General features: G+C 45.3%; 1 protein-coding gene across 3 annotated transcripts in view; it reads right to left on the bottom strand.

The window, feature by feature from the left end:
* Positions 1-447: 447 nt before the first annotated feature.
* PTPN14 (protein tyrosine phosphatase non-receptor type 14) overlaps positions 448-26999 on the bottom strand; it is a 179130-nt gene continuing 152578 nt past the window's right edge. For all 3 annotated transcript variants that reach the window (XM_072733279.1, XM_026001114.2, XM_072733278.1), the window contains exons 14-19: positions 24234-24377; positions 23019-23237; positions 19827-19955; positions 17559-17793; positions 13526-13689; positions 448-8249 (exon numbers count right to left, since the gene is read on the bottom strand). In XM_072733279.1, the coding sequence (XP_072589380.1) occupies positions 8121-8249; positions 13526-13689; positions 17559-17793; positions 19827-19955; positions 23019-23237; positions 24234-24377 (1020 nt within the window). In that variant the 3' untranslated portion in view covers positions 448-8120. The remainder of the gene's footprint in view (positions 8250-13525; positions 13690-17558; positions 17794-19826; positions 19956-23018; positions 23238-24233; positions 24378-26999) is intronic.

Here is a 26999-nt window from a genome sequence, read left to right as displayed (position 1 = left end):
ACCTAGACAGGAGCTGTTAAAGGACACACCAAGAATGTGTCCCAGAGCAGCCCGGGGCCTGCCATTGCCAAGCGGACAGTCTGGGGTCTGAGGCAGTGACAGCTGGGGGAAGGGACCTGACGCTTGCTAAGGGTTATCACAGCATCTGTAGGAAAGATCCCTTTCTATGTATTCTTCACTCCACTTGCCTAGTGATCACCCTCGTCAGGTGTTTTGTTTTGTTTTGTTCTTTTATAACCACGATAACTTTGGAAGTTTCAAACAAATTCTTCGTACGATCGAGTTATACAGGAATGGAAGTGGGTAGAAATAAACGGGCTTTAGAATGGTAAAAAAGCAGATTTTACCAGGCCCTTTTGCCTATGAAAATAATCCTAATAAGTAAAGGATGTGGGTCCTTTCATCTAATGCAAACATGCAGGACACAGAAGAGAGAAGATTCAACTGTTTTCTCTGAAAAAAAAAAAAGGTTTATTGTATATAGAAGTCAATAGATATCTTTTACAAAAAAAGTTAGAATAAAGATCTCACATTTGTAAAGGCACATATGAAACATTTTACAGCAATGACAAGGGTGGTGAAAACATAAACAATACGCAACTAGGACCGTTATCTAAAGACTTTATAAAAACAGAAGAAACAGTGCAAAAAATACTGTCAAAAGTCAGTTTTACACACCTCATAACTGTGTATAAAACTGGCAAGCATAAGCTTATTTACTGATATAAAAAAGCACATAGAATAGCATGCATAGTTTTACTTAAGGCTTTTAATATTATTAAATTGAGAGGGAGGCTATACCAAATTAAAGTTGCCATGAATATTAATCACCCCCTGACGTAGGGAATGTCCTATAGACCTCTCACTCCCTCTCTCGCCTGACAACCACTGTTTGTAGCAAAGAGAACGGACTTGCACCTTGCAGGGTAGCAAGTGGCTACCCATGGGGGGGACAAGGGTTGTCAGGATCCCCAGTCCCGACCTGGAACGCATGTCTCACGGCAACACCACCCGAGGCGGTTGCATTTCCAGGTCAGCTCACGACAGCCAACCACACTGGGCTGCCCACCCTGCGTTTCAGCTCTGTCCGAGTCCAAAGGCTTCCGTGGGCTGACCCAAGGGCCTTAAGAACAGCCTGGTGTCTAAGCTGGGGACTTGTCCCGACATTGTTTCAATAGGAAATCTACGAAATGCCAATTGTTTCGAATGAGACCGCGATTCACAACATCTTGTAAAACACAGACAAGGAAAGCATCAAAATACTGAGTTAAGTAACCCGACAAGAAGTCCAGTGAAACAAACCACATTGGCCTGTTATTTGATGTAAGGAGAATCACACAAGGTTATATGTTTAAATAGTCATCTGCATATGTAAACTGTTCTCGTTTTCCCATTTGAGAATCCTCAAGTCAGTTGGCTATGGAAGGAACGAAGGACACACACAGGAAATCATCTCCGATGAAGAGTAACCTTGCTTTTAAAATGGTTAATAGATTTTTTAGACCCCAGACTGGCAAGAGAGTTTAGCCAAAGGAAATGGCAGTAACATTCTACGATGTTCACGTTGAAAAACAAAACAAAACAAAAAACACAAAGGCTCTGAATTACATCTTTGGGTTCCCTGGGGAAGGTAGTTCTTAGCTAACACTGCAGTTGGGGGAGGTGGGAGGCCCTGGGCAACGCGCAGACGCCCCTGCTGAGAGCTACCCTGACTCACTCCAGGCAGCATTCCTGAGATGGGGGCGAAAACAGCTCCACCCCAAGGACAAGAAGACCCGACCCAAGACCCGACCCGACCTTCCCGCTCGCTCCTGGGAGCCCCCTGGGACCCTGCGGTCAGGGGAGCAGGTGTCCGCGTCTCCCTGAGGGCGGCTGGGGGAGAAACGGCAGGATCAGGTGCACGTGATGAGCGTGTCCTGCCCCTCCCTGGACACCTGCCACCCATCCCACCCACAGCGCCGGGCAGGCCCAGTCCCAGGGCAGAGGCCAGGCCCAGTCCATGAGGAGAGGCTGAGGCCCAGTCCGAGGGGAGAGGCCAGGCCCAGTCTGACGGGAGAGGCCAGGCCCAGTCCGAGGGGAGAGGCTGCACCAAGGGAGCTGGTCAGGAGGAGGTAGGTGCTGCGCGCACCTGACCACAGGGGTCACCGGCCACCGCAGCCGCTGGGACTGCGTGCAGGTCCCCCTGGAAGGAAACAAAGTTACCTCTGCTACCCGTGCTGCTTCTGCCGGGGCTGCTCATCGACTCCACCTGCTCTCACGTCCCCAGGAGCGAGGAGCGGCCACGACCCCGACCAAGGCGGGGAGAGAGGGGCAAAGGGCAGCTGCGTGGTTGCTGGCAACTTTCCAGCTGTTTTCCATTCTTTCTGGCCCTTTCCATTTGCCAGATCTTGATCCTTCAAACTCTATGAGCTTTTTAGAATTAAAATTCGGTTTCCTAACCGTGTAATTTAGGCCGCCTAGGAGAGCGCTTCTGCCGAGGCTGCGCTGTTCTGTAGGCTCGCGCGGGAAGGGGAGGGAAGGCAGAGGGGAGAGCGGACCGACCGCGGCGGGGGCAGCAGACGGTGGCCCCGGGACGGTGCCTTCCCAGGACAGTCCCGCCCAGGGAGACGAGGAACAAGTGCAGTCGGGGGGATGGGGACCCTGGAGCGTGAGTGTGTGCCCCAGGCTCGCAGGGAGCCGAGATGCCGTCTCGGGGGGCGAGGCGGTGGGCAGGGCCCTCTGCCAGGAAGGCCAGTGAGCGGGCACCCCGGGCTCACACCCGAATCCTGGAGCTTCCCCAGCTCTCCCAGGGCCCTGAGGGCCGTTTAAAAGCACGAGCAAGGGTGAAACCGATCGGCACCCTGCAGCCGGGCCCTCCGAGGGGTGCTGCGGCACACCACCCCTCTGGCCTCGTTTATGACTTCTCTAAGCAAGCCTATGGCATCTTGGGGAAACGAAAGACCCTGATGGCCCAAAGCACCGCAGAAGACACAGTGACTTTCTATGCAGATGCTCGTCATAGCCAGGCTGCGCATCAGCTCTCGCCCTCCTGCCTTGTAACAAAATGTCCTTGAATTTATTTTTAAAATAGAAGGGCTGACCGAAGCTCTGAACAATAGGAACTGATGCACATCCTCCCACTTCACTGCACCAAACAACAATAAACTATCCGGTCTCATGCAATCGATTGATGCCAGATACTCAATATGCCAGGCTCTTGGACGTTTTAGTAGGGAACATTTTAGTTTGACCTTGCAGAAGATGCAGTTATATTAAGCTGGAGCTAAAGGTAGTCAGCACAATAAAGGTTGCATATTAGGTAAGCTGGCTGTTGGGTTTTACAGAATTCCACGAACAACAGTGACTTTAGGGGCAACATATTTGGATGGGCAGATATGATTGGATAAACCCTCATATCTCTCTTGTTATTTTCCAAAGATGTAGCCCTTAGGTCTTCTGCCCCCAAATGTCTCAGAAGCCGAGGCAAAGACAAGAACCATTCTATTTTCTTGCACAGCATCCAAGGGAAGCTTCAAACATAATTTAACATTTTAGAGATTTCCACCCTATAGGGCCAACTAATTTGTCATCCATAAGGCTGTAGGCCACTGGAAAATTTGTGCAGTATCCATGGAAAACCCAAATTTCTCCATCTGGAAGTAGCACTGGATGAATTGTTACTTTGTTCATGCAAAGAAATCACAAAATAAGAGCCTGATGGGCATCTGGTACATAGAAATAAAATTAAACAGCAGCAGAAGAGTCTTTGGTCAAATGTGAGGAAGCTGAATTGCCCAAATAGGGCTGCCTAAAGATCCCAACAGTGATTACTTGGTACTTCTTGAAATCTCTTCTAGGACCCCAACAGTTATTGCCAAAATGGAGGGGGAATGAGGGACAGATTATCAGTAACGTAGGTCTGACCCAATCCCATCCCTTGTGTCTCAGCCCTCTTGCACATATCTTAGACTCCTCTACCACAAAGGGATGGACATATTTCCCGAAAAAGAAAGTCAACAGCTATACCTGCTTTCACCATCAAACCTGTCACTAGAAGTGGAAGAATGAGATTCAAAAAAGCACATTCTGCTTTCTGGCTGGGGACAGCTTCAGGTCCACACACTGTGTGCCATAAGCACCGTGCTAAGGTCTGCTAAGTTAACACAAGTTGTACATCAAAAAAAGGTGGCCACCAACCCATAGTGATGTGCCTGATGGCCAACACTGCCTATGAGAGCATGCTAACATCTGGGTGTACTAACATCTCTGCAGACAGAGTGACTTCCCAGCCCCAGGAGGTGACCCATTCACTGAGTGCAAAGCTCATTATGGCAAAGCCAACTCATCCACTTCACACGCTTTTGTGTTTCTTAGCCCTTGTGAGGAGAAATAATATATGGTGTGTTGGGACCCCTACTCTATCAGGGGGAAGAAAAATACTGTATGTATTAGGTTGACTCATGTAAATTTTCTGTCACTGTAACAAAAAATGATCCAGCTATTGTCATTTTCACATGGTCAACCTGTAATTAAGCTGAAAAGATGAGAGAAGTAGGCAGCTGGATAAAAATGCTGACCTCTTGAGCCCCCCTGGAGTTTAAAACTGAACCTCAAAAGCACAGAGTAGGCAAGATAGAGGTTAAGTGAGTATTGGGAAAGCCAGTGGTTGGGTCCCACAAGAACCCTCTCAACAGGGCCCGCAATGCCCCTCCGACCAGGCTGATGGAAGAAGGGGCCAGAGATGGCCAAGTGAGTCTTAGGCAAGCAATGGGAGATAAATAATAGATAAAAGACTAGTTCCTCTTTGTAATCCATGATCACGAAGATTGTAAAAGTAAAGTTCTCTCTATTTAAGCTCCTTGGAAGCATATTGCTCAAAATATTCCATGTGGAGAGGTTTTCACCCTTCCTGATCTTACTGTTCCCCCTCACTGAGAACAGCTCATTCCTCTTTCCTCTCCTGTAAAAAAAAATCAATGTTTGGCATCCCTCTCTAATGCAGCCAAATCCTCCCTTACTTCCCATCCAAGGAAAGAGGTGTGTGTAAATGTCAGTGCTACGGAAGGTGGGGTCTCCTTGGAGCCCAAGGGAACCAATAAGCCCAGCAGGCCCAGCGCAGTTCAAGGATGAAGACGTCACACTCAGCCCTGCCATCCAGGGACAACAGTTAACCAAGGACAAACGCTGGCTCCGCGTGCCCAAATGAGTACGGATCAAAGAAATAACACATTTCAACTGGAAAACTTCAAAACCAGAGGCCCCAAAGAGTTGAATGGCTTTGCTGCGAGATGGTTATCTCTTTTTTTCCCCCTCTATTTTTAATTTTCTCTCTTCAAATCCAAACAGAAAAAAAAAAAAATAGACCCCGACCGCTCCAGCTTCAGACTTGATACATCATCAGGAACTCATTCCAAAAGCTCTAACTAGATAACTAATTTAATACACTTTGCTTCAAGGTTTATTCCTTGGCTTGCTTCCCAGATATAAAGCATCTCTGGGCAATTATTATGCAGATGCCACTAGAAGGACTTTCAATGCCTGCTGCTAATTTCACAGGAACTGTGCTGGCATTCGCTGGAGATGGGAAAAGGAATGCAAAATGCGCTACGGAACCAAAAACATTTGTTTTTAAAAATGAAATATGTGGAGTAACTTTTAAGTGGTTTCCTTTGGGTTTCGATATAAACTTTGGCTAGGAAATTGGACAGCAGACCCACTTCTTCCCTGCGTTTTGTGCATTAACAACTATTCCCACAGCACCAAGTGACAACAGCGGACGGGTTGAAAAGAAGAGCATGTGTGATGGGCTCAAAGAGACAGCAGATCTACACGTTGCCCACGTGAGACTCGATGTTAACAGTGCCCACGTTGGGGCCTGAGAGATGAAAAGAGAAATGTTTGTGTCGTGCATCAGATAAGCCAGTAACCGCAGACCAACTCTGAAAACACTCCTCACAGCAGACCATGGCAAGGATGGAAGAGTGTCTAAGGAAAGGAAACCCGCCTCTTTGCCTGTCGATGAGCAGAGTTCTGAGCATCTCCCAGTGAGGGTGCTGAGCTCTGTTCCATTGAAAACATTAAGTCCAACTCATGGTTTTCTTTTCCAGCACATACACCCAAATTCCAGCATCTCTAGAGTGTAACTGAAGTTACCCTCCTGGACCGATTCTTCAGTCTCTGGAGTAGAAGAGAGGAGCCCCTCCATCACCAGATACTCTGAGTCTAAGTGAGAGACCCACCACCACAACACCTGGCCAGACGTGAAACCGAGTGGATGCCCAGTCCAAAGGAGTTCATCGGGAATCCGCTTCCACACCCCTCTGCTGCTGTGTGGTAACCGGATGTCACACAGGCTCGCTCTTTCTGGTTGATCTGATGCCATTCTTTCTTAATATTTTCAGCTCAGGAAAAACAAAACAAAACAAAACAAAACAAAGGCAGTGGCGGGGGAGGGCATAATGGAACACCCACAAATGTCAATTCTAAGAACAAAACCACAGTTTAAAAGTTGCATTCAAGAAGAACTGGACAGCAGAGAGGCAACGTGCCTAAAATCCAGCTAGCGGGAAAATGTGTGGAATATGATTTACTGTGTACTGACCCAAGAAATTCAGGACAGGGGATCCCTGGGTGGCTCAATGGTTTAGCGCCTGCCTTTGGCTCAGGGTGTGATCCTGGGGACCCGGGATCGAGTCCCACATTGGGCTCCCTGCATGGAGCCTGCTTCTCCCTCTGCCTGTGTCTCTGCCTCTCTCTGTCTCTCATGAATAAATAAATAAAATCTTTAAAAAAAAAAAAAAAGAAAGAAATTCAGGACAATGACCAGAGTAGGCTCAGGAAGAGACAAACGGAACCAAGCTGCAAGGTGACTGGAGGGTGGGGTGCCTGGAGAACAGGAAAGCAGTGAGGGGCTTTGTGCGAGACAGGTCCCAGCATCTTTCATCCAGTGGCCAAAATTTGGATTACAGCGTTCTGAGTGGGCTTAGTTCTGCTCTTGCAGGCCAGAGCCTGGGGGGACAGCAGCGCAGCTGGGAGGGGGCTCACTCTCGCTGCGGTTCCTGGCCAGGGCCCTGCCACCTGAGTGCCAAACAGCCCCCATAAATCAGCGTTCCCAACTGTTCCCTTTATAACCTTTCCAGTGACTTGGTGACTGATGGAAAGACAGAATGTACCCAGCACCTCGACCTGCAGGCCCCCGTCCAGCACACACATCCTATTTAAATAAGAAACACCATCAAGGGCCTGCCCGTCTCCTTTTTCTTCCCACTCCGGCCCATTATCTTCTCTCAATCGGGCAAGAGGCCTAGCTGCACAGATGGCCTGGCCCAGAGCCTCAAAGACCACCAGACTGGGGCTCACTGAGTAAACAGGGAGTAGTAGCGAAATATTGAGGGTGCAGTCCCTGGCAGGGAACACGGGGCCCCAGAGTCCAGAAGAAGGGGTGTTGAGAAAGGTACAACCCAGAGCTCCTCGTTCAGCCGGGCGATGGCCATTACTGCATCATAAAGGCTGCGTTTCCTCTAGCTGCTCCTGTTTTTAACTCAAGCTGCTGAGGACGAGGGCAGAAAGGAAGAAAGGACGCCAGTGTCCATCAAGGCTCAGGAACCCCCAAATACAAGAAAATAGTGTTTTTTGTTGTTGTTGTTGTTTTCCTTCAGGGAAGGGCCTTGGCCCTTATTTTAGAACGAATTCATTTTCTTGCCATCTTTGATTTGGACATGAGCAATCAGGCCGCTGAATTTCAGGCTTGGCTACTCATCTGGCTGCAACTTCACTAGAGATGTGTTCCCTTTATGCCTCTGTCCCCCAAACAATCCACCAGGCAACCTTCCCTGACATATTTACAATGCAGATCAGTCAAAAAAAAAAAAAAGGTTCAAATGAAAAGTACTATATTAATGGTGAAAACTGCATTACAATGATTCACAAAAGTTATCCAAAAGGGGAAAAAAATAAATTATCTCATATAAAATAATATATGATGTTTGTGAATAATCTTGGCTCCTGTCGTCAAGGAGCCGATGACCTGCCTGCTCTGGCCATCCGCGCCCTGCTGGGGGAGCAGATGTTGTCTGGAGGTGCCTCCCCATCTGCAGATGGAGCTGGGGCCCTCTCCCAGTAGCTGGGGCGGGGCGGGGGGGTTAAATGAGTCTGGAGTTTTGAAGGAACTGGATGAGGACTTGGTAGACAAACTTGTACTGAGTGATGGTCTGGATCATGAACATCCTTTGCTCCCTGAGGAGTCTCAGCATCATGGGTACTTCCACTTTCTGCAAGAAAAAAAAGCACAAGATCTTAAGATGAGAAAGCCACCCTGGGGTTGTTCCTCACTTCCCTGCCCAGGAAGCTTCTGCTCGCCACGCATCTGTAGGTATAAGAGAAAGCAAAGGGCTTGGCCCCTCTGGGTCTTCCCAAAGACCTTATTATACTAGCCCCGGGACAACCTGGCTGTCATGTGTCACTGGCACTGGTGGGATATCTTAAATCCACACCAGTCTGTTAGGAAAACCCACCCATTTTCAGAAATACTACCTATTCTTAAGTGTTTGGAGTCCTCTCTGGGATACTAGGCTGCTTCTCAGCTTTCCTTTGCTTTTTTAAAGTTTTTATTTAAATTCCAGTTAATTAGCATACAATGTAATGTTAGTTTCAGGAGTACAATGTAGAGATTCAACACCTCGGTACCACACCCAGTGTTCATCATAATAGTCATAGTTAGAGGGAAAACCTTTCACTAAAAAATATTTTGAATATTAAATGAAATTGTCTATGTGTCAATTCTTTGAGAATATAGAACCAGCTTCAACGAAGGGAATTAATGTGGTGGGTCATCAGTGTTAGAGCAGACCAGGGGCTCAGTTGAGTAATGTCCATCTTCCTGGACCAGCCAGGCCAGAAGTATCATGGAGTCAGGAAAGCCATTGTGGCCTCAGCTCACTGCCCCCACTCTGGGAGCTCTTCACCTGGGAAATACCACCCCCATGAAGTTATCAAGGGCTGAGCAACCACTGGAGGTAAAACAATACAAACTCAGCTGTATGGCTTTTTTTTTTTTTTTTACCTTTTTAAAATTTAAAATTTTAGTTAAATTCAATTAGCATATAATGTATTATTAGTTTCAGAGGTAGACATCAGTGATACATCAGTCTTATATAACACCTAGTGCTCATTACATCACATGCCCCCCTTAATCCCCATCACCCAGTTACCCCATCCCCTTCCCCACCTCACCTCCTGCAACCCTCAGTTTGTTTCCTATGATTTATAGTCTCTTGTGGTTTGTCTCCTCTCTGACTTCATCTTGTTTTATTTTTTTCCCTTCTTCCCCTATGATCCTGTTTCTTAAATTCTACATATGACTGAGATCATGATAACTGTCCTTCTCTGATTGACTTATTTCACTCAGCACAATATTCTTTAGTTTTATCCATGTCATTGCAAATGGCAAGATTTCAATTTTTTGATGGCTGAGTAGTACTCCAATGTGTGTGTGTGTGTTGTGTGTGTGTACACAGACCTCTTCTTTATCCAGCTGTATGTCTTTTCTCATCTTACCTTTACAAGTCATTTCAGCTATTTCCAAACTGTGTACTATGATACAACAGATGCCAGCCTTATTAGTTGCTCTTCTCCAAAAACAGTTCAATAATGCAAACCACAGATTTAAAGGGGACCAAGTCCCCAGTAATAAAGAAAGAGAAAAAGCCATGTGGATCCTTAAGCTGTTTGCCAAAATGTACACCCTACGCCATAGCTGCTGACTGATGGGTCCTTGCCTACACGATACTCCAAAATAACTGATACCATGATGTACAACCTAGAGGCACCTAATGATGAACTTAAGTAAGAACACAGTGCTTGATGAGCATGACTGAGCTGGGCGCTGAAGGTACAGGAGAGATTAAAGCTGCTTCTCCCTGTTCCCATCAAGGTTTTGACAGGGAAGCAGTGTCACATGGAAGTTAAGAGCACAGGCCCAGGTCAGGCTTCATCTGCTGAACCACAGCCTTCACACTTCCTGGCTGTGGGATGTGCACACTTCCCTTCATTACTTGTGCCTCAGATTCTCCTGGTCACACAAGGGCATTAATAGGACCTCTCTCATGGGGTTATTGTGAAGGCTACTTGAATTGTAAGGTTCCCAGAAGGGTGTTGGCACATGGTAAACCTTCAATACAGGTTGGCTGTTGCTGTAATACTGTCACTGTTGTCACTGTCATCACCACCCCTTCCACCTCCACCACCACTGTCTTCTGTGTCAGCAGCACTTCTACCACCACCTCTACCACCATTAGCACCATCATCTCCTCTACTATCACACCTATCTCCCTTCCATCACCTCCACCACCATCATCTCCTCCAGGATCACCACATCTTCCTCTACCTCTGTCACCTCCAGCTCCACCACGCAATCTCCACCACGTGACCTCCACCACCTCCACCTCCACCTACCACCATCATGAGCATTACCATCTCAATAGCCTATAAAATGCAGCCCTAAAGACATCTGGTAAGGGGCAGTTTGGAGACAAGATAAAGAAAGTTCCCCTGGGAATCAATGAGAATCCTAGTTTAGTTGCCTTGAGGATTCACTCTCATAGTATCTGCTGTCCACTGTCCCCAACCCCAAGGAATCATACGCAGTTTGCTCAGTTTTGTCTAGAAGGTGTTTTTGCCTCTCAACTCCAAGGAGAAGGGATAACTTATTCAGAAAAGCAGCAAGACAAGACATCTCATTAGTTGGCTGGTGAGAACCTAACCTTTTATAATGAGCTAATCTAGGACAGAGAGCTAAATACAGGGTGGCAAGAGAGTATCGCAAACCATAAAACTAGTGCTTTCTAAAAAAAAAAAAAAAAAGTAAAAGCATTAAAATGTCAAGCTAACATTCAGTGGTCAAAAGCAGTGGGCCATGAAGAGGCTTGTCAGAGCAGCCTGGGAGACCGCCCTCCCATTCCCACCTCACAGCTACCCGACCTTACTGTAGGAATCTTTTTTTCCCAGAGGGGGAAAAAAGGTATTTCACTGACAAAATTAAAACTGTATGGATTACAGACTAAAATATAAAGCATGCTAAATCCAGAAGCCATGGAAAGAAGGCAGGAAAGTCTAGACAGAAAAACAGGACACACCATTTCATATTTGCTTGTCAAACTCTTTGCTTAAAAAACAAAAAAGCTAAACATGTTTCCACGCCCGAAATAAGGGTTTTGAATCTTAGCAGCCAGGTTTGAAGCAGAACAAAGTCGGGAACTTTTTTCCTCCCCTAACCATCTACCAATAGCAACGATGGGAAACGGGACAGATAAGGCTGGCTATATTTGTGCTAGGGGAAGGGAAGTGAACAATATGAGTCATCTTGCTATCTTTGAATATCAATGGGAACAGAAGTCCTTTTTGGATTGACCATGGTCCAGCAAAGAATGTTCTGGCGTGCAACTGGGCATTGAGGAAATCCACTATGTTTGGACACACTGTAGAGAATTTAATCACCCTGAGCCCGCACCAAGTCCATGCGAGGCCCTAATGGCCGAATCCCTCACTCAGCACCACACTGGCTCCGACATGTGCTGTTTATGTTCTATCAAGCCAATAACATCTGGTGGCCAATGAGCCCTCATGTCATCACATTACTGAGGCTCAGCTTTTGATGGGTCTCCAAAGAGCTCAGAACAGAACCATCTTTCATGTCAGACAAGATGGACAGAAGGAGAGGGGGGTGGCGGGCAGAGGAAGAGTTCACAGGGAATGGAGAACAGAAGGGGACTGTGGGGAAGAAAGAGAGATATTGGGGCAGTAAGACAGCTAGGTGGGGAGGGGATAACAATGAGGCCTTTCCTCTTCCTCTGGAGCCCAGTGGTATCTCCGGCGGACCCCGGAATATACTCAGGCCATATATATACCCTGATTCCACACCCCCACCCCCACCCCCACGGCACGGAGTTGATTTGGGACTCAATGGCAAGCTATTCAATCTACTAGACCTTTCTAGAGACTTCTAGTAGTGACAGGAGAGCAAACAATCAAGAAATCTCACCATGTGAGACGGAAGAATAAAAACTCACAGAAGATAACGAAATTCCTGTTAGCTAGCCTCAGCTGTTTCTACGATGGGCATTTGTTCATCAATAGTGTGTCTGTTTGTTTTTAAAAATAGCCATTTTTGCTATAACCCAGAATCTATTTTTTTTTAAGATTTATTTATTGACTTGAGAGAGAGAGAGAGAGAGAGAGAGCTGGGGGTGCCGGGGAGGCCAGCATGGGGCACAGGGAGAGGGAGAGAGAAACAGACTCCTCACTGTGTGCCGGATCCTATGGCCTCACGATTATAACCTGAGCTGAAGCCAAGAATCTGATGCTTAAACGCCTGAGCGCCCCCAGAGCCCCCCAGTTCTACTTTTTAGCAACACACTGATATATATGGATTCAAAATTTCCAAAGTTAACTTCACATATGCAGAGGGTTTAAAAATCCCTTGAACATGTCCAATCTTGGTATTTATTGTTTTTCTGGAAGTTTCAGTAAAACAAACTTTGTGGGGCCATATTTAATCTGATTTTCAAACCACTGATGCTACTGAGTAAATACATATATGAATTTTTTTCACAGGTTGTGCATTATAACATCCCCTAACTTAAAAACTAATGAACCACTTCAAAGTCTCCTTGGATGCTCCAAGCTGTATAATTTGGAAATGGAATAAGAACTGATGACACCTGGCATCTGGAGACAAGAGTGAGGACAGGAAAGACGAACTCGGGACCGGGGGGTAGAAGACCTCACGTCTCACCTTAGCACCACTGCTTAGAGCCATGTGGCCCTAGACAAGTCACTAAATTATTTCTGAGCCTCCATTTCCTCATCTGTAAAACGGAGGGACTGACATGTGCCCAAGCCCTCTACATGCCTGTTATGAAGACCTTGGCCTTCAGCAGCAGGGGGACACCATGGGCGCAGCCGCAGCCCACTTCCATGGGGAGAAGAGCTAGGTAACCAGTGTTGGCAAAGGCAGGCCATGTCTACACCCTCTGGTTATCCAGCCTGCAGTGCCAGCCTACTGCCAGTCTAAAGAACCCTCTTTAGATAGAACCTCCCTCCAAAGAATGAAAAACACAGATCAAGAATACACATTTTCACATGGGATTTAGGCCAAAACACATCCCAGAAATGCAAGTAGCATCTAGATGACCTGTGACCGGCTAACCCGCCATGGAATACGACCCCCGCAACAAAACTGGACCATCTACAAAACACCACAGACTTCTGGAAGCAGACGCCATGCAGATCAGACTTTCTCAGAGTTTCCTATCTCCCACTCATCTCTTTCTTCTGTGGGTTATCTGGGTGTCTACACTGAGCAGAGGGAGGTGAAAGATAAGAAAGGCTGTAAATGGCAGAGGCCTACTAGGAAACAGGGATCTGGAAAACTCTTGTCAGGAGACAGGAAATTAAGCCCTGGAAAAGTAAAAGGGTACAGGGGAAGGCTTGGCTGTGGTGTAGATGTGTCCCCAAGGTGGAGTATTCAGGAAAGCCTAGAATGACTCACTTCATTATGCTCCAGGCAGTAGATCATCAGCTCAGAAAGAATGACCACGCCGGTCCGCCCCACCCCGGCGCTGCAGTGGACGATGATGGGAGGATGCAGGTTCCGGGGGCCTTCCAGCATGCTGTTGGTATGGCGACGGACCGACTGGATCTCCTCCAAGTAGGCTGCAAGACAAAAAATGCAAATCCGCTCACCAAAGTCCTACACAGCTTGGCATACAAGAGGGGGAAGAGGAAAAAAAAAAAAAACAAACCCAAAATCTAATGGTGATTCTTTTTCTTTCTTTTCTTTTCTTTCTTTCTTTCTTTTTTTTTTTTTTTTTTTTTTTGTAAAGTGACAATAATTTACAGTTCTTACAAGACACTAATTATTTGGCTGGTACCCACTGTACAAGTCCTGGATCCAGAGAGGACCAGCTGGGAGTCAATTAGTCCATGGGAGAATTTGTTCTTTAAATTAAATAGTTCTTTTTTAAAAATTAAATTCTGTTTTCCCCTCTGCAAATCCCAAAGTCCCCCAAGCAGATGATTCTCGACATTACTTACAGCAATTTCTACTATTAACAGACCGGGATCAGAACACCAGCTAGGTCCCCTTGAAACGCCCGCCTGTCAGAGCCAATTTCTGGTGGGAAGAGCATCCATCTGCCCCTGTTTCCTTCCCCTCACTGAATGAGTGAATGTCAACTGAGGCTTGACTTCAGTTTTAGATTTAAAAATAGGCTATGGGGGTCCTGCTTCTCAGCTTCGATTCCATGTGGTTTATGTAAGATGCTCACGAGGAGCCCTCCCCTTTCTGGAGGCAACATGTGTGCGGAGTGGAGGGGTCGAGCCACCTCCCTCGTCCCTTCTGACATCTGCCTAGCTCAGCAGGGCCGCGTGGGGGGCTGTTCGCTACTCCAATTGGGCGCGAATGAAAAATTATAGCAGCACAAGCCTTAATGACTTTTTCCTTTCGTGGTCAGGAAAAAAAAAGGAAAAGTATATAAAATATAAGCCTCAAACGGTCCAAGAACCGGAAACAGTCAGTTAGTAACAGAGGCTTGACAGTAACTAGTTCAGGGGAGACACCGATTTAAAGGTTCCTGATACACAGAAAATCTCATCCCAGTGCAGCATCGTAAAATAAGACTAGGGGAAGCGCTCAGATTGTTGAAGAGAGAGAAAAAAAAGTGTAAAAAAAAATGTGTGTTCAAACCAGTCTGGTCATTCAGAAGCATCTGTTTACCTACAATTAATATGAACTCCTATTTGCCTTTATAACCTCCCGCAATTACAAAGGCATCTGAAGTAGTTTACCAAAATAGACTATTAATACCAACCCTCCACCACCACCTCCGCCACCAGCACCATGACCGCCAGTGATGTAAAATGATCTGGGATGAAACAAAAAAGTGGGAAGGCAACCTGAGATGACCAGAAAGAGTAGTTACTGTCCGGGACCAACGGGAGCTAAGGTCTGTGTGTGGAATCTTCACAATTTTCCTCTAACAGGGGAAAGAAATTAGGTGACCGTGGACTCTCTTCTGACAAAAAAGGCGATGTTCACACACAAAAGGGAGGTTTTTTTCCTTGTGCTAAATTCAAGGAGAGAACTGAAAGCAATACTGATCCATAAAGCAGATGCTTCCACCACATGGAATTTCATAAAACACAGAGAAACTGGATCACAACGGATGCTCTCTCTAGCAATCATGTTAATAAAGTTTTTTAAGCTGTGACTCGGTGAAGACTTCCCCAGGCTGGGAGGCCATGTGTCCTAAGTCCCCTGCCTCCAGGGAATCTAATTTAAAGGCCAGCAAAAAATCTTTTTAAATTCCTAAAAATCTGGAAGAGCCAACAATTAGAAGCCCCCACCCCCACCCCACCTCAGCACATTGAGTTTCTTAGAAGTGTAAATAAATTTACATTGTTTAAAAATATTCTCTATGGCAGTGCCTGGGTGGCTCAGTTGGTTAGGCATCTGACTTTTGGATTCGGCTCAGGTCATGATCTCAGGGTCATGAGATCGTGCCCTGCATCATGCTCTGCACTCAGCAGAGAGTCTACTGGAGATTCTCTCTCTCCCTCTCCCATTGCCCCCCTCCCCCAACTCTTATCTCTCTCTAAAATAACAAATAATTCTTTAAAAAAAATTCTCTATGATCTTCAGTAATTTAGATTACGGGCCTTCCTTACTTCCTTAAACTGGTTCTGATTGAAAAGATCTAACTATAATTTTAATCACCTTATTTTTAAAAAATTTTATTTATTCATTCATGAGAGACACACAGAGAGAGGCAGAGACATAGGCAGAGGAAGAAGCAGGCTCCCTGCAGGGGGAGCCTGATGTGGGACTCCATCCCAGGACTCCGGGATCATGACCAGAAGAGTAGTTTCATGCTCAACCACTGTGCCACCCAGGCACCCAATTTTAATCACCTTATAAACTCAATCTTCTAACCCAGAGCTGTTTGCCAATCACCAAACTGATCTACTTTTATCGTTTCCATTTTCTGCATCTTGGAGATAATTTTAGTAAATCAATTAGCAAAAGATTACCAGAAAAAAAAATAACAAGAGCACTGTTATGAGGAAGGAAAGTTCTACAAAGGTCCCTGCCTTCCTTATGAATATTTTGAGCTACAGATACCTGTCTGACCTCAGGCAAGACACTAAGGCCTCTCTAGATCTTGCTCTAGGTCCTCTGATTCCCATCAGCCTTCTGTTCTCGTCAGTGACCGCCCAAGTACCATCATCACTGGCCTAGTGGGAAATGAAGTATTTGCATCAGTGAACAGGTATGCATCAGAAGCTTCCTGTTGGAACTTCGGAAATGGTACTTCTGGGTTCTCAAAAACCTGTTTTCTCTCTCTTCTCCTCTCTGCATATGCCAATTCTAAGGGAATATCAAAATAAATTCAAGGGTTTGACATTATCCAATATCCAGATGATGTTCCCATCATTGTCTTCTGTCAGCTGGAGAGTTGACAACACAGCAGGTGATCAATCTGCCGGGTGAGGAAGGAATGGGATGTCCCTGCAAGTGCAGGACAATTAAGCGAGACTGTGCAAAAGGAAGGGGGAGTGCTGGGGACTGTTGCCGTCACCAGAAGGCAGACAGCAGTGTCAGATCTCACCTCCAGACTGTCCTCAGCGGCCTGCCTCTCTCAGGAGGCTGTGAGCGCCTTCAAAACAGACTCTTTCCTGCACTCTGAGAGCCTGACCCACAGCCTGGAATGCAGTGGGCACACACTCAAGTTTGGGCTTTTCAAATAAAGTACTGCCTACATATTCTAGGTCAATGAGCTGCTAAGAAAACCATACTCTCTGAGAAATATATATAAATTGACAAATTCAAAAATGATAGTTTCAAGAACACCAAGTTGGTTTCAGTGATTCCCAGTATCTTAAACAGGGGCAACGAGGAAGAATGCATTGAGATTTCGGCTCTAGGGAAATGCGGGGCTTATGAGATGCAAACCCCCATGAAAAATTAAATAAGTGTTTTTCACAGTGTTGTGTAACTATCACTGGCATCCATTTCTAGAACTTTTTCATTGCCCAGAACAGAAACCTTGTACCCATCAAAGGGTAACTTGCTATTCCCTATTCCCCTCTTCCTCTGGCCCCTGGTAACCTCTACTACCCTTTCTACCTCTGTGACGTTTCCTATTCCGGGTACCACATTAAATTGGAATCATACAATGTTGGTCCTCTTGTGTCCAGTTTCTTCTACTCAGCATAAGGTTTTCAGGGTTCAGACATGTGACATCTATCAGAGGAGCTCTATTATTAATGAGTACCTAAAGGTCTACATTAAGATAGAATGAGCTAATTTACCACAGTTTCAGCTTTTTGAGTAAAAGCTGAGGAGACTATGATGAATGACATGTATTATTCTGCTCCGTTCATACCATATGCAGGGATATATACTGCAATGATTTCATACTTTTGCCACTTATGAGAATGCATCCTCTCTTTCCCTTTCACTCCCAACTGATGAGACCACTGATGCACTGGTAAAATTCTAAATGGGAAGAAAAAAAACTTACATAAAAATCCTTGAACATCTTCTGGGCAGCCGTGATCCGGCCAGTCGGTGTACTGCAAATGCCACACCGTCCTTTCCTGCCCAGACAAAAGGTGCTTGACCTTCAAGCCTGTGGTTGCATAGCAACCAGAATCCGTTCGGAACTTTGTGGTGACCTTGAACTTGCCATAGGTGGCCGAGCTGTGCTTGGAACCCAGTTTGGGCCAGTATCGGTGGCTCTTGGTTCTTCCGCCTTCCTGAATCAGACACAAAAGCAAAATCAGAAATAAGTCAGGGGAAGGTCTCGTCCACCTAATCTGAAAATCTGAGGGCAGAGGAAATGTGAATGGCTTCTGGGTTGCCAACTCATGCATTGTGCGGTCCCTATCACAGAGGAGATCCCACGCATCGTGGCTAAGGCCTAACAAGATTTGCCACGGTAGTGACAGCCATGAAATATTCAGAAGATTCACAATTGAGCTGCAGCTGAACGTGATGGGGTCTATTTTTAAGGTTTGCACAGTTCAATCACTGGAGGGGGCGGGGGGATCAGATGGTGGCTTAGAAGGAAACCCAGAACAGGAAGGAGGTGGAGACAGAGGAGTGCTGAAGGGACACAGTGGTGGGAGTGCATGTGAGCACTGGGGGCTGCTCTGGGGAGGCGAGTAGGAGCCCTGATGGTTCCCTGCTCCCGGAGCAACACATCCTGGGGCGTTGGGGAGGGGGTGGGCGAGTGGGGAGAGTACAAACACTCCTGCCCTGATTCATCTGCTTGAACTCTCTTAAGTCTGAAGCACACCTGCCTCGTTAATGACCAATCTTGTGAAAGCAGGCTTACCTGAGGCTTTAATTTATATTACTGGTGAGTGTCTAAGTTGATTACAAATTCCAAGAGACTGTAAGCCTCCAGCTGCCACATGGATCACTAGACCTCGTGTCTGTAAGGCTGGCACGTCTGGTCACTCAGGTTTCAGCTCACTTACAACTTCCTCAGAGGGCCCTCGGCTGCACATCTACTTTAAGGTAGATCCACTCTCTGTCCCATCCCTGCTCCATCTCCTTCAAGCTGGTCACCCCACTGAGCTTCCTTTATTTATTTTATGTTAGCCCTCCTCCCAGGAGGATGGAAGCTCCCTGGGGACAGGGATCATGCCTGTCTGGTTGGTCACCACCTGCCCCTGAGGTCAGCACAGATGACACACTGCCTTGAGTTGAATGAATCCCTTAACGGTAATGGGATCTGATCAGAGGATAAAACAATTCTAGAGATTTTATGGAGAATTTACTCATCATGGGAAAGTCAAATGGGTCAGTTGACAGAAGTACCACTGGCTGTAGCTTGAATTGCCCTTCACCACTATCTTCTAAGGGGCTGTTCTGGAAAGCAACTGCTCAGAATGGGGGGGGGGGAGTGTCAATGAAGGAAACATGACCCCCCCCCCCCCCCCCCCCCCGAGTTCACTGTCCGCTCCTCACCCTTTAAAAATGTGTAGGAAGGGGGTATGTATGCCTTACCGCAGATATTGGTGAAAGACAGATGAGGCTAGTCCCTTAAATGACTTCAACACATAAGCTAACATTTCATGAAAGGAAGCAAAGGAAGTGGTTAAAATAGAAAACTGAGAATGTGACAAGAGAAGAAATACAAAACTTCTTTCCTTAAAGATAGCAAGCTCCGCGCAAACTGCTAGGTTGACCAGTGGTGTGTGCCAGTTTTTAATAACACCATGTAGAGTTCTCTAGTTAGGACAGAAAAACTATGTTTTACTTGGCAAAGAGAGAAAAAAGCTTTCTTTCCCCCCTCTCTCCAAAGAATAGAGACCTCTACAGGAACAACAGTTTCTGGTCTCTTTTCAGCTGATAAGCATGAGGGCGTGTGGGGTTGGCCATGCCCGAGGTTGGTAATATGTGCTGATTTACCCACAGCAGCCCAAAGTTCTCACTCAAATTCCAGGGGAAAGATTATTGCTTTGTTTGGCACACAAAAGTGAGTTGGCTGAACTGAAGTTCAGTTCTTATTTGTTTGTTTGTTTGATTGACTTTAGTTTATGGCAATCTAAGGAAAAGAGTTAAAAAGCTGGATGAAAATGGGATACGATAATAAATTATCTTTGGGAAATAAATCTATGTGGGAGGAGAGAAAAGAAATGCATGCCAGAGAGAAAAGGATTTGCAGAGAAATGGTGCTTAGGAAGCAGGACAGAGCAGCAAGGTCACCAGATGCAAAGCCTATCTTCTGGCCACCCCTCCCTCCCCTGGGAACAGATGGCTGTATGGCCAGTGCCCTTACCTCTTCGGCAGTGACCATGGCAATCACGTTCGCTCCCTGCTCCCACACCATCTGCCAGAAGTCGTGACATGTGTGCGGCAGGGGCCCCTGAGTGGCTATGTAGTGCCATTCCGCCCCACCAACCACCACCTGGAAACCAAGGAAAGCTTCGGTAAATGAACCCCGAATCCAGGACAGCATTACCTGCTGAGCATGGGTCTGTTTGTATCTACCTGCAAAACCTGGATAATATTTTTCAGGCCAAATGGGTTAAGTGCCATTATTCAAAAGCCCCTGGCACATTCTTACACAAAAATACTTTTTGCAAAAAAAATAATAATACTTTTTGCCACTCAAGCCTATTAAAATATACCTAATCTTTCTTTTCTGTAATTTACAGTAATTATATACAAACCAGTGCATGTTAAACAAACACACACACACACACATTACATGACCATATGGGTGTGTATAACCCAACAGAACTTGTTACAGAAGCAACACTTATGCTTACCATGTGCAATGTACTCTGATAATTTCTATTCTTTTCTCCTAGTCTATTTTCTTAATCACACACACACACACACACACACACACAAACTCAAACTGGTCCTGATCACTAAATTGACTTCACACCCCACTATTATATTGTGATCCACAGTTTGAGGCATAGTACTCTCTGGTATCCCTTTAAACAACTAAAACAAAGTGTATCATGGAATAACATCCCTTTGGAAGCGATGTCTTTGTACCAGTGACCTGCTAGGAACTGTGTCATTAACCTCCGCTGTTTCTGCCACTCTGTGGTGCCACATACGGTAGAGGTGTGCGGAGTGCACTTACATCAACAATACGTGATATTTGATTATTAACTTTCCCTTGTGTGGTACCACAGTATCCAAACAAACTATGGAGCCATGAGATGATTTTGGATAATAAAATTATTACCCTATGCGGCTCCGGGTGATCTTGGAAGGCTACTTCTGCAGCTATAAATATCAGTGGCAGAGAATCACGAGTAAGTTGTGCCCAAAGTGTTGAAGGTCATACCGTCAGGGTGAAGTAGTGCCCTTTGGGGGGCATTCTTCCTGTGTTCCTTTCCATTCCTGTGCCCCTTGGCATTATTACAAAGTCAAGCCTCCTTAGACACCCACCAGCGCAAATCTCTAGATAGTTCTCGGAGCATGAAGTGATCATTGTTTGAATTTTTTTTTCCCTCATTTATTTTATAAAACTATATACTAACTGGATTCCAACAAAAACAATGTCAGTTATTGTCTCATTACAGAAGACATGTTTAGGTCAAAGCTGGCAAGCAAAATCCATTTTCCAAGTACTGGTGGGAGATAACATTCATATATTGGCTGGCTGGCTAGGAGTTTCGTTTATCTGTGGAATTGTGATTTTAAACATTAGCCTCTCTGGCACCCAACATATAGGAACCATAAATACTTCCAGAGTATGCGGCTGCCTGGGGCCTTTCGACAAATTCCAAGTATTGACAGGAGGGCATTAAAAACTGCATTAAAAACACAACAACCAATGCTACTGAGGTAGATTTCACAGATGTGATGATTCTACCTCTGGAGCAAATCAATCTCTGCTCTATGTTAATAGCTGCTTGGAACCCAGGGAGAAAACATTGGCAAGATATACAACTCTATTCCAAAAAACACAAGGACAAGTTCTTGCAAGCTCGATGGGTCTATTAAATGCACCCATGTCTAACCCTGATCCACAAGATGAAATGTAAGCCTCGGAGAATACAGAGGAAGGGAATGCTTCTGTTAACAATACCCAATGGGCACACTTGATGCAGAGTGACAGCTTTTCCAGAGAGCAGATGGAAAATGATGAAGGATATTTGGCCAAAAGAAGAAGATAGTACGATATAACTATATAAGATGCCAAAGACATCCTATCAAGGAGCAGCTGTGTGATTTGTATCTTTGTTTGATTCATTATTTTGGTTATTATTTCATCATCTAAATTAAGCCCAGGAAACGGACCATAGTTTACTTGAGAGTTTCCTGAGGTTCATTTTTTATAGCTTTAGTTCTCACTCTCAAAGTTAAATTAAAATACCCAGCATGACCCATGATAGTTATTCCTTCACATTTTTTGACCGTACTCTCTGGTAGTTAACAATATACATATAGCTATCTAGGTTCTGCGCACAAAAACCCTGCATCCAACCACAGTGTTCTTTTCATATTCTGTCCTGCAACTGTTACAACGGAAACATGCACCAGACATCTGGCTATATTTTAGAAGCTCAAAGGAATCTACCAAAAATTCAGCTCCAGTTGGAAAGTCCAATGAAGAAAGGGAGTAACTCCAAACAAGGCCAGAAACAGATTTCTAAGGTTATGATCATAAAAGACTATTAACGTGAACTGTGTATTATTTAAAAACATCCTGTAACAACTGCTTTAATATTAGTATATGAATAGATTCTCCCACTTTTAGAACAAACAGTGGCATTCTAAAGACTGAGGAAGGTACGCCATTTAGGAAACGGCTAACCATACATGCACGTATCTATAACTCTAAGCTCTAGCTGGGCTTGACCTAAGCTAATTTTAAAGTTGATGAAATCCTGAGACATGAAAATTTGAAGTCTCTGGAATACTAACAAAAATGGAATGGTATTCATGCCCTGAACGATGTGGCAAATCTTGCAAGATTCATCATCAACCACACCTCCAGGGCTTGTGTTGAAATGAGCCCACTCTTCTAAATAACGTGTAAATTTGGACAACACGTAACCTGTAGTAGTGCAGGGGGGAACTGGTAAGTTTTTGTTGCTCTTGAGCATCATAAAAACTTCAATGACAGGAGAAATACAATGCCCGTGACTTCCAAAGTCTCTATCATGTGCTAATTATAAACCGAAGGGGACAATCCTCAGCTTTTCCTGTGAGCGTTAGGGAGAGTTACAACTCACACAGATAGAGTGAAATCCTCTGTGGTGAGCAGGCTTCAGAAATAGCTGACCTGAGGTTTTCCTTGAGGCTGCTGGGCTTCCTTCTCTGCAGTGACAGGCATGCCCTTCCAGTTGACTAAGAATCAGGGGAGTTCAAAAACACTCCCTCAGGGGCTGGGGACAGGCCAAGATGCTCGGTCGGAGCCGTGCAATTTTTTCCTTTCTGCATTTTCCACCTCTAACCCAGCAATCTTCCACAAGCCTCCCCAACACGCTTCCCTTCTTACCTTGATATGGGAGGCATTAATGTAACCTGTGTTATTCTCTTTGGTCGGGATCAGCTCTACTCTGTTCTCCTCATAGGGGACAACTTCACGGATGCGGCTTCGTTCGGCATTTTCTGGCAGAGCCGCTGTGCTGAAAATGCCATTCGCCTTCTTCTTTGGAATTTGCTCATATTCTGTGAACACCATTCCCTCTTCTAGCTTTTTCTTCAGGGTTCTGAACTGCAACAGAAATTAATCTTCAGCTCTCTGGATTATCTTATCCAAAAACTCCAACAAGTCAGATTCCTTTAAACATTCATAGTGATCGTGTTAATAAGGAGTTTCAGGAGGTACAACGAACGAATGCTTGATTATTTGGTCTCATTATTAACCACACTGCTAGTTTCTCTGGCCCAATAACCAAGTTCCTTCTCATTTATGCTTTAAACAGAACCAGCCAGGCAAGAGCTGAAATTCAAAAATCAGTATTTTCGGTATTAACACCTCTGCTTAAAGTCCTAGTGATTCCTTAAATGATTCCTCTAAAGTCCCTTCTGCCTTTAAACCTTTCTAATACTTCATATATACTGGCAGAAATCTCAAACAGGAATATTACTAGCACTCCATTAAATTTACATGTGTTTCACTGGACAGTAATTTTAGGAACTAACGGAGCACACCTTTCTTCACTTCCAAAACACCACCATGCAGCTTCTTCCTGCTTTTCAAAACCAACATTCTCACGATGCATTATCCTAAAAATTATAAATCAGCCACATTTTATAGTCAACCAAGGGGACAGCCGCATTTTATAGTCAACCAAGGGGACAGTATATTAAAAGAATTCTATGAATGTTTAGGTAAGATATTCACTCCCTAATAAAGGGTAATGGTTTGCAAATTTCATAGAAGTTCAGAAACTACAGTAATGGCTTAACTTCCTCATCTTGCAAAAAAGAGAAACAGGCCCAAAGAAATGAAGTGACTTGACCAAGGCAATGCAGCTTGTTTCAGGCTGGTCCCGTTAGGCAGGCTTCACTACACCAACTTGACAAAGAAACTTGAGATGCTGGAAAGAATCGATTTAATACAATGCACACTAGGTCTTGCTAATCTCAAATTGGAGAATTAATTCATCAAATAAACCTTAGTGCCAGCATGTTTGGGCAAGGATCAAGCTCTGGAATCCCAAGACCACAGAGAATGAATCACGTGTTTGACAAACCCAGCGCTTACCCTCTCGTCCATGGGAACTCGGGTGGCATCAGCTCGATTCTCTTCCCGCCCCGAGACCCGGGCAACTGAGAGTCCATTCAACGCTGCCAACATGAGCGGCCGCTTCTGTGCCTCCAGGCTTGCCATCTTCTGCTTCTCTAGATTCTTGTGGCAAGAAAAGGCATGTTCTCATTGTTTATAATACGAGTAGAATGCTGGAATGTGTTTTAATCTCCCCAAATCTGTAACTGCCCAGCCAAGGAATGCAGACAATCACCATTAGGAGGGCAAATTCAAACACAGCCTTCCTATTATTCCCACTGTGCCTGAGGTAGCCAGGTCCTACAGGACTCCTGAGCTTTTATCTAAAAATGGATGCATGAATGAACAACAAACAAACAAGTAAGAGCAAAGACTACCTACAAATATCCCCCTGCCATGGAGCTCACTCAAAAAGGGGGCTGGGGGAAGTAAAACAGTGTACAAGCAAGACATTTCAGGAAGGTAAGGGCTGAATGAAGACAGGGCAAGGGAAAGAGAAACAGTTTTCATGAACAATTCAATCCAATCACAGTGATGGACCTTTTATACAGATTAAATGATTAAAAAAAAACACCTTATAGATACCACTTGTAGCACTGTCAAGAAATCCAGACTCATAACCCATACAGAAAAGTCTTCCCAAGTTTCCATTCTGAGAGGCTGAGATGGAGGATGTCAATCCTATGCTGACGCTCTGGTCCCTGGGATAGCATCCCCAGTACGAGGGCTGATGTGGTTTAGCAGCCTTGCCAACACCAAAGTCTGTGGTCGTCTAACATGATCCATGAGGCATTATCCTTCATGCCACATCAGAAGGCCCCAAGGAGTAGGCACCAGGGCTCCCAATGACCATGGTGGGAAATTACTGAATATGATACAACTATGGGAGAATACAGATTTGGGGGCTGAGCAGGCCAGTCAATAGGGAAAGGGTCGGAGGTCAGCACATGGTCCTTGTGTGTGGTATTTTGACTTCCTCTCCATCCTCACCTGCACCAACATTCTGAAGTTGATCAGTCAAGGCTCTCGGTGTTAAGTCTACTACTGTAATTCCTTATGCCTCCCCAAATGGACTGAGGTATAAAAGAAATCTCCTTTTGCCCAGGCAAGCCAATAAGAGCATTTCCCAAAAATAGTTTTGTCTTGGAAGACAGAAGAATAGCAGGACTTCCGAAAGCATACAAGCTGAGGAGTTAGACAGCATTTAAGATTTTGAGTCTAACAAAAGTAAAACCACTTTGTAGATTCCTTTGGCTGCCCCAGAGGAAGGGGTCATCTTATCCCTGGTTTCTTTTCAAGGCTTTAGGGTGTTTTTTTTTTTTTCTTCTTAGTCTGTCATGTATAAATTTAGTCCCTAGTGAGGTGTGATGATGGAGCCATGGTACTGGCAGATGACAAAGAGTTAGTGGATTATTCTAACTGTGGGGGGACGGGCTGGCATTTCCACCTTACATGAGGTCAGCCTCTCAAAACCTCTTACTGTCAGAACGGAGCTTTGGCCTTTCTGAGTGATGCTTTATTCAGTGACAAGGCCAACCCATCAGACAAACTAGGTAACCAGGGGAAAAATTATTAGTTACCTCTTTTAATTGGGAACATTTCACTTCCTCTGTGACATTCTGAGAAAAGCAATCATTTTGCAAGAAATGTCCCTAAGGTCCTCCAAATAGTCCATCTGCTTCCTTCCCATCTGGATCGAAGTAGGCCTAAGGCAAAAAGTAACTAACTTGTCTTCCCTGGAAGGATTACTAGTTACCTGCTGAATACTGAAATCCCAGGGATAAACAATTTCTCTTAGTTCCTTCTCACTTATCCCATCAGCTTGTTACCAGAGATAAAAAATAAGTAACTCAAAAACCTGATTTGGACTTTTATCTTCCTGGCACCCGATTTTGGGCTCCAGGGCCACAAACAGTGAAATGGCCTCAAGGCAGCAGTAGGAGCCAGAAGGAGGGGCTAACACAACAGCAGGCCGGAATTGTCCATCAAACAGACGAGTGGCTCCAAAATTATGGAGAGCTGCCTGCAGGGGACATTCTCACCATCCCTGTGCCCCTCCGATTCCCATTCGGTTAAATTTTCTCACTGTTTTTTTTAGCCTAGAGAAGCCTGGACAGCCTTCTCCATTCTTACTCATTCCTAACAAGCCAGGCAAAAGCTGCCCACAGTGGGGAGGGCAGAAGAACATCTGAGATGTGGGAAGGGCATGGGAGTAAGTTTCCTCATTAAAAAAAAAAAAAAAGGATGAAGAACCATCCCAACCTTCAGAGTCACTGGCAGTGTCACCATCTTGCTCACACAGTGGCTCACTGAAGAACCTCCTAGTCCTTCTCTAGGGTCAAGACACCAGCTAAGGGGAGTAGTCCCTGAGCTCCTGAGTATATTTAATTTGGAAAAACAGAACAAAACAATGGGAAAACGAAGTAGGAATGGGTAATGATGTTCCTGAGCTACAATTAAGAAATGAAACCAGTTATTCATTATTGTTCATATGAAAGCGGGGGGGGGGGGGGGGGGGCGGGGAGCACACAGTGGAAACTCCCTTGCATCTCGGTGATGGTGCATGAAGCTCTATGTAGGGAGTCGGTGCCATGGGTTTGGATACAGGGTTTTGTTGAGTTTAGGTTAACAACAGGAGAGGATGAAGATGACCAATGTGAGGCTACGGGACCATGCAGGCATCAATAAACATCAGATCAGCAGGGGAAACAGCAAAGCAGAACGCTTGGACTCACAGGTTCTCGA

The sequence above is a fragment of the Vulpes vulpes genome, chromosome 13 (assembly GCF_048418805.1).
Source record: "Vulpes vulpes isolate BD-2025 chromosome 13, VulVul3, whole genome shotgun sequence".
NCBI lineage: Eukaryota > Metazoa > Chordata > Mammalia > Carnivora > Canidae > Vulpes > Vulpes vulpes.
This window is presented reverse-complemented; position numbering and strand designations above follow the sequence as displayed.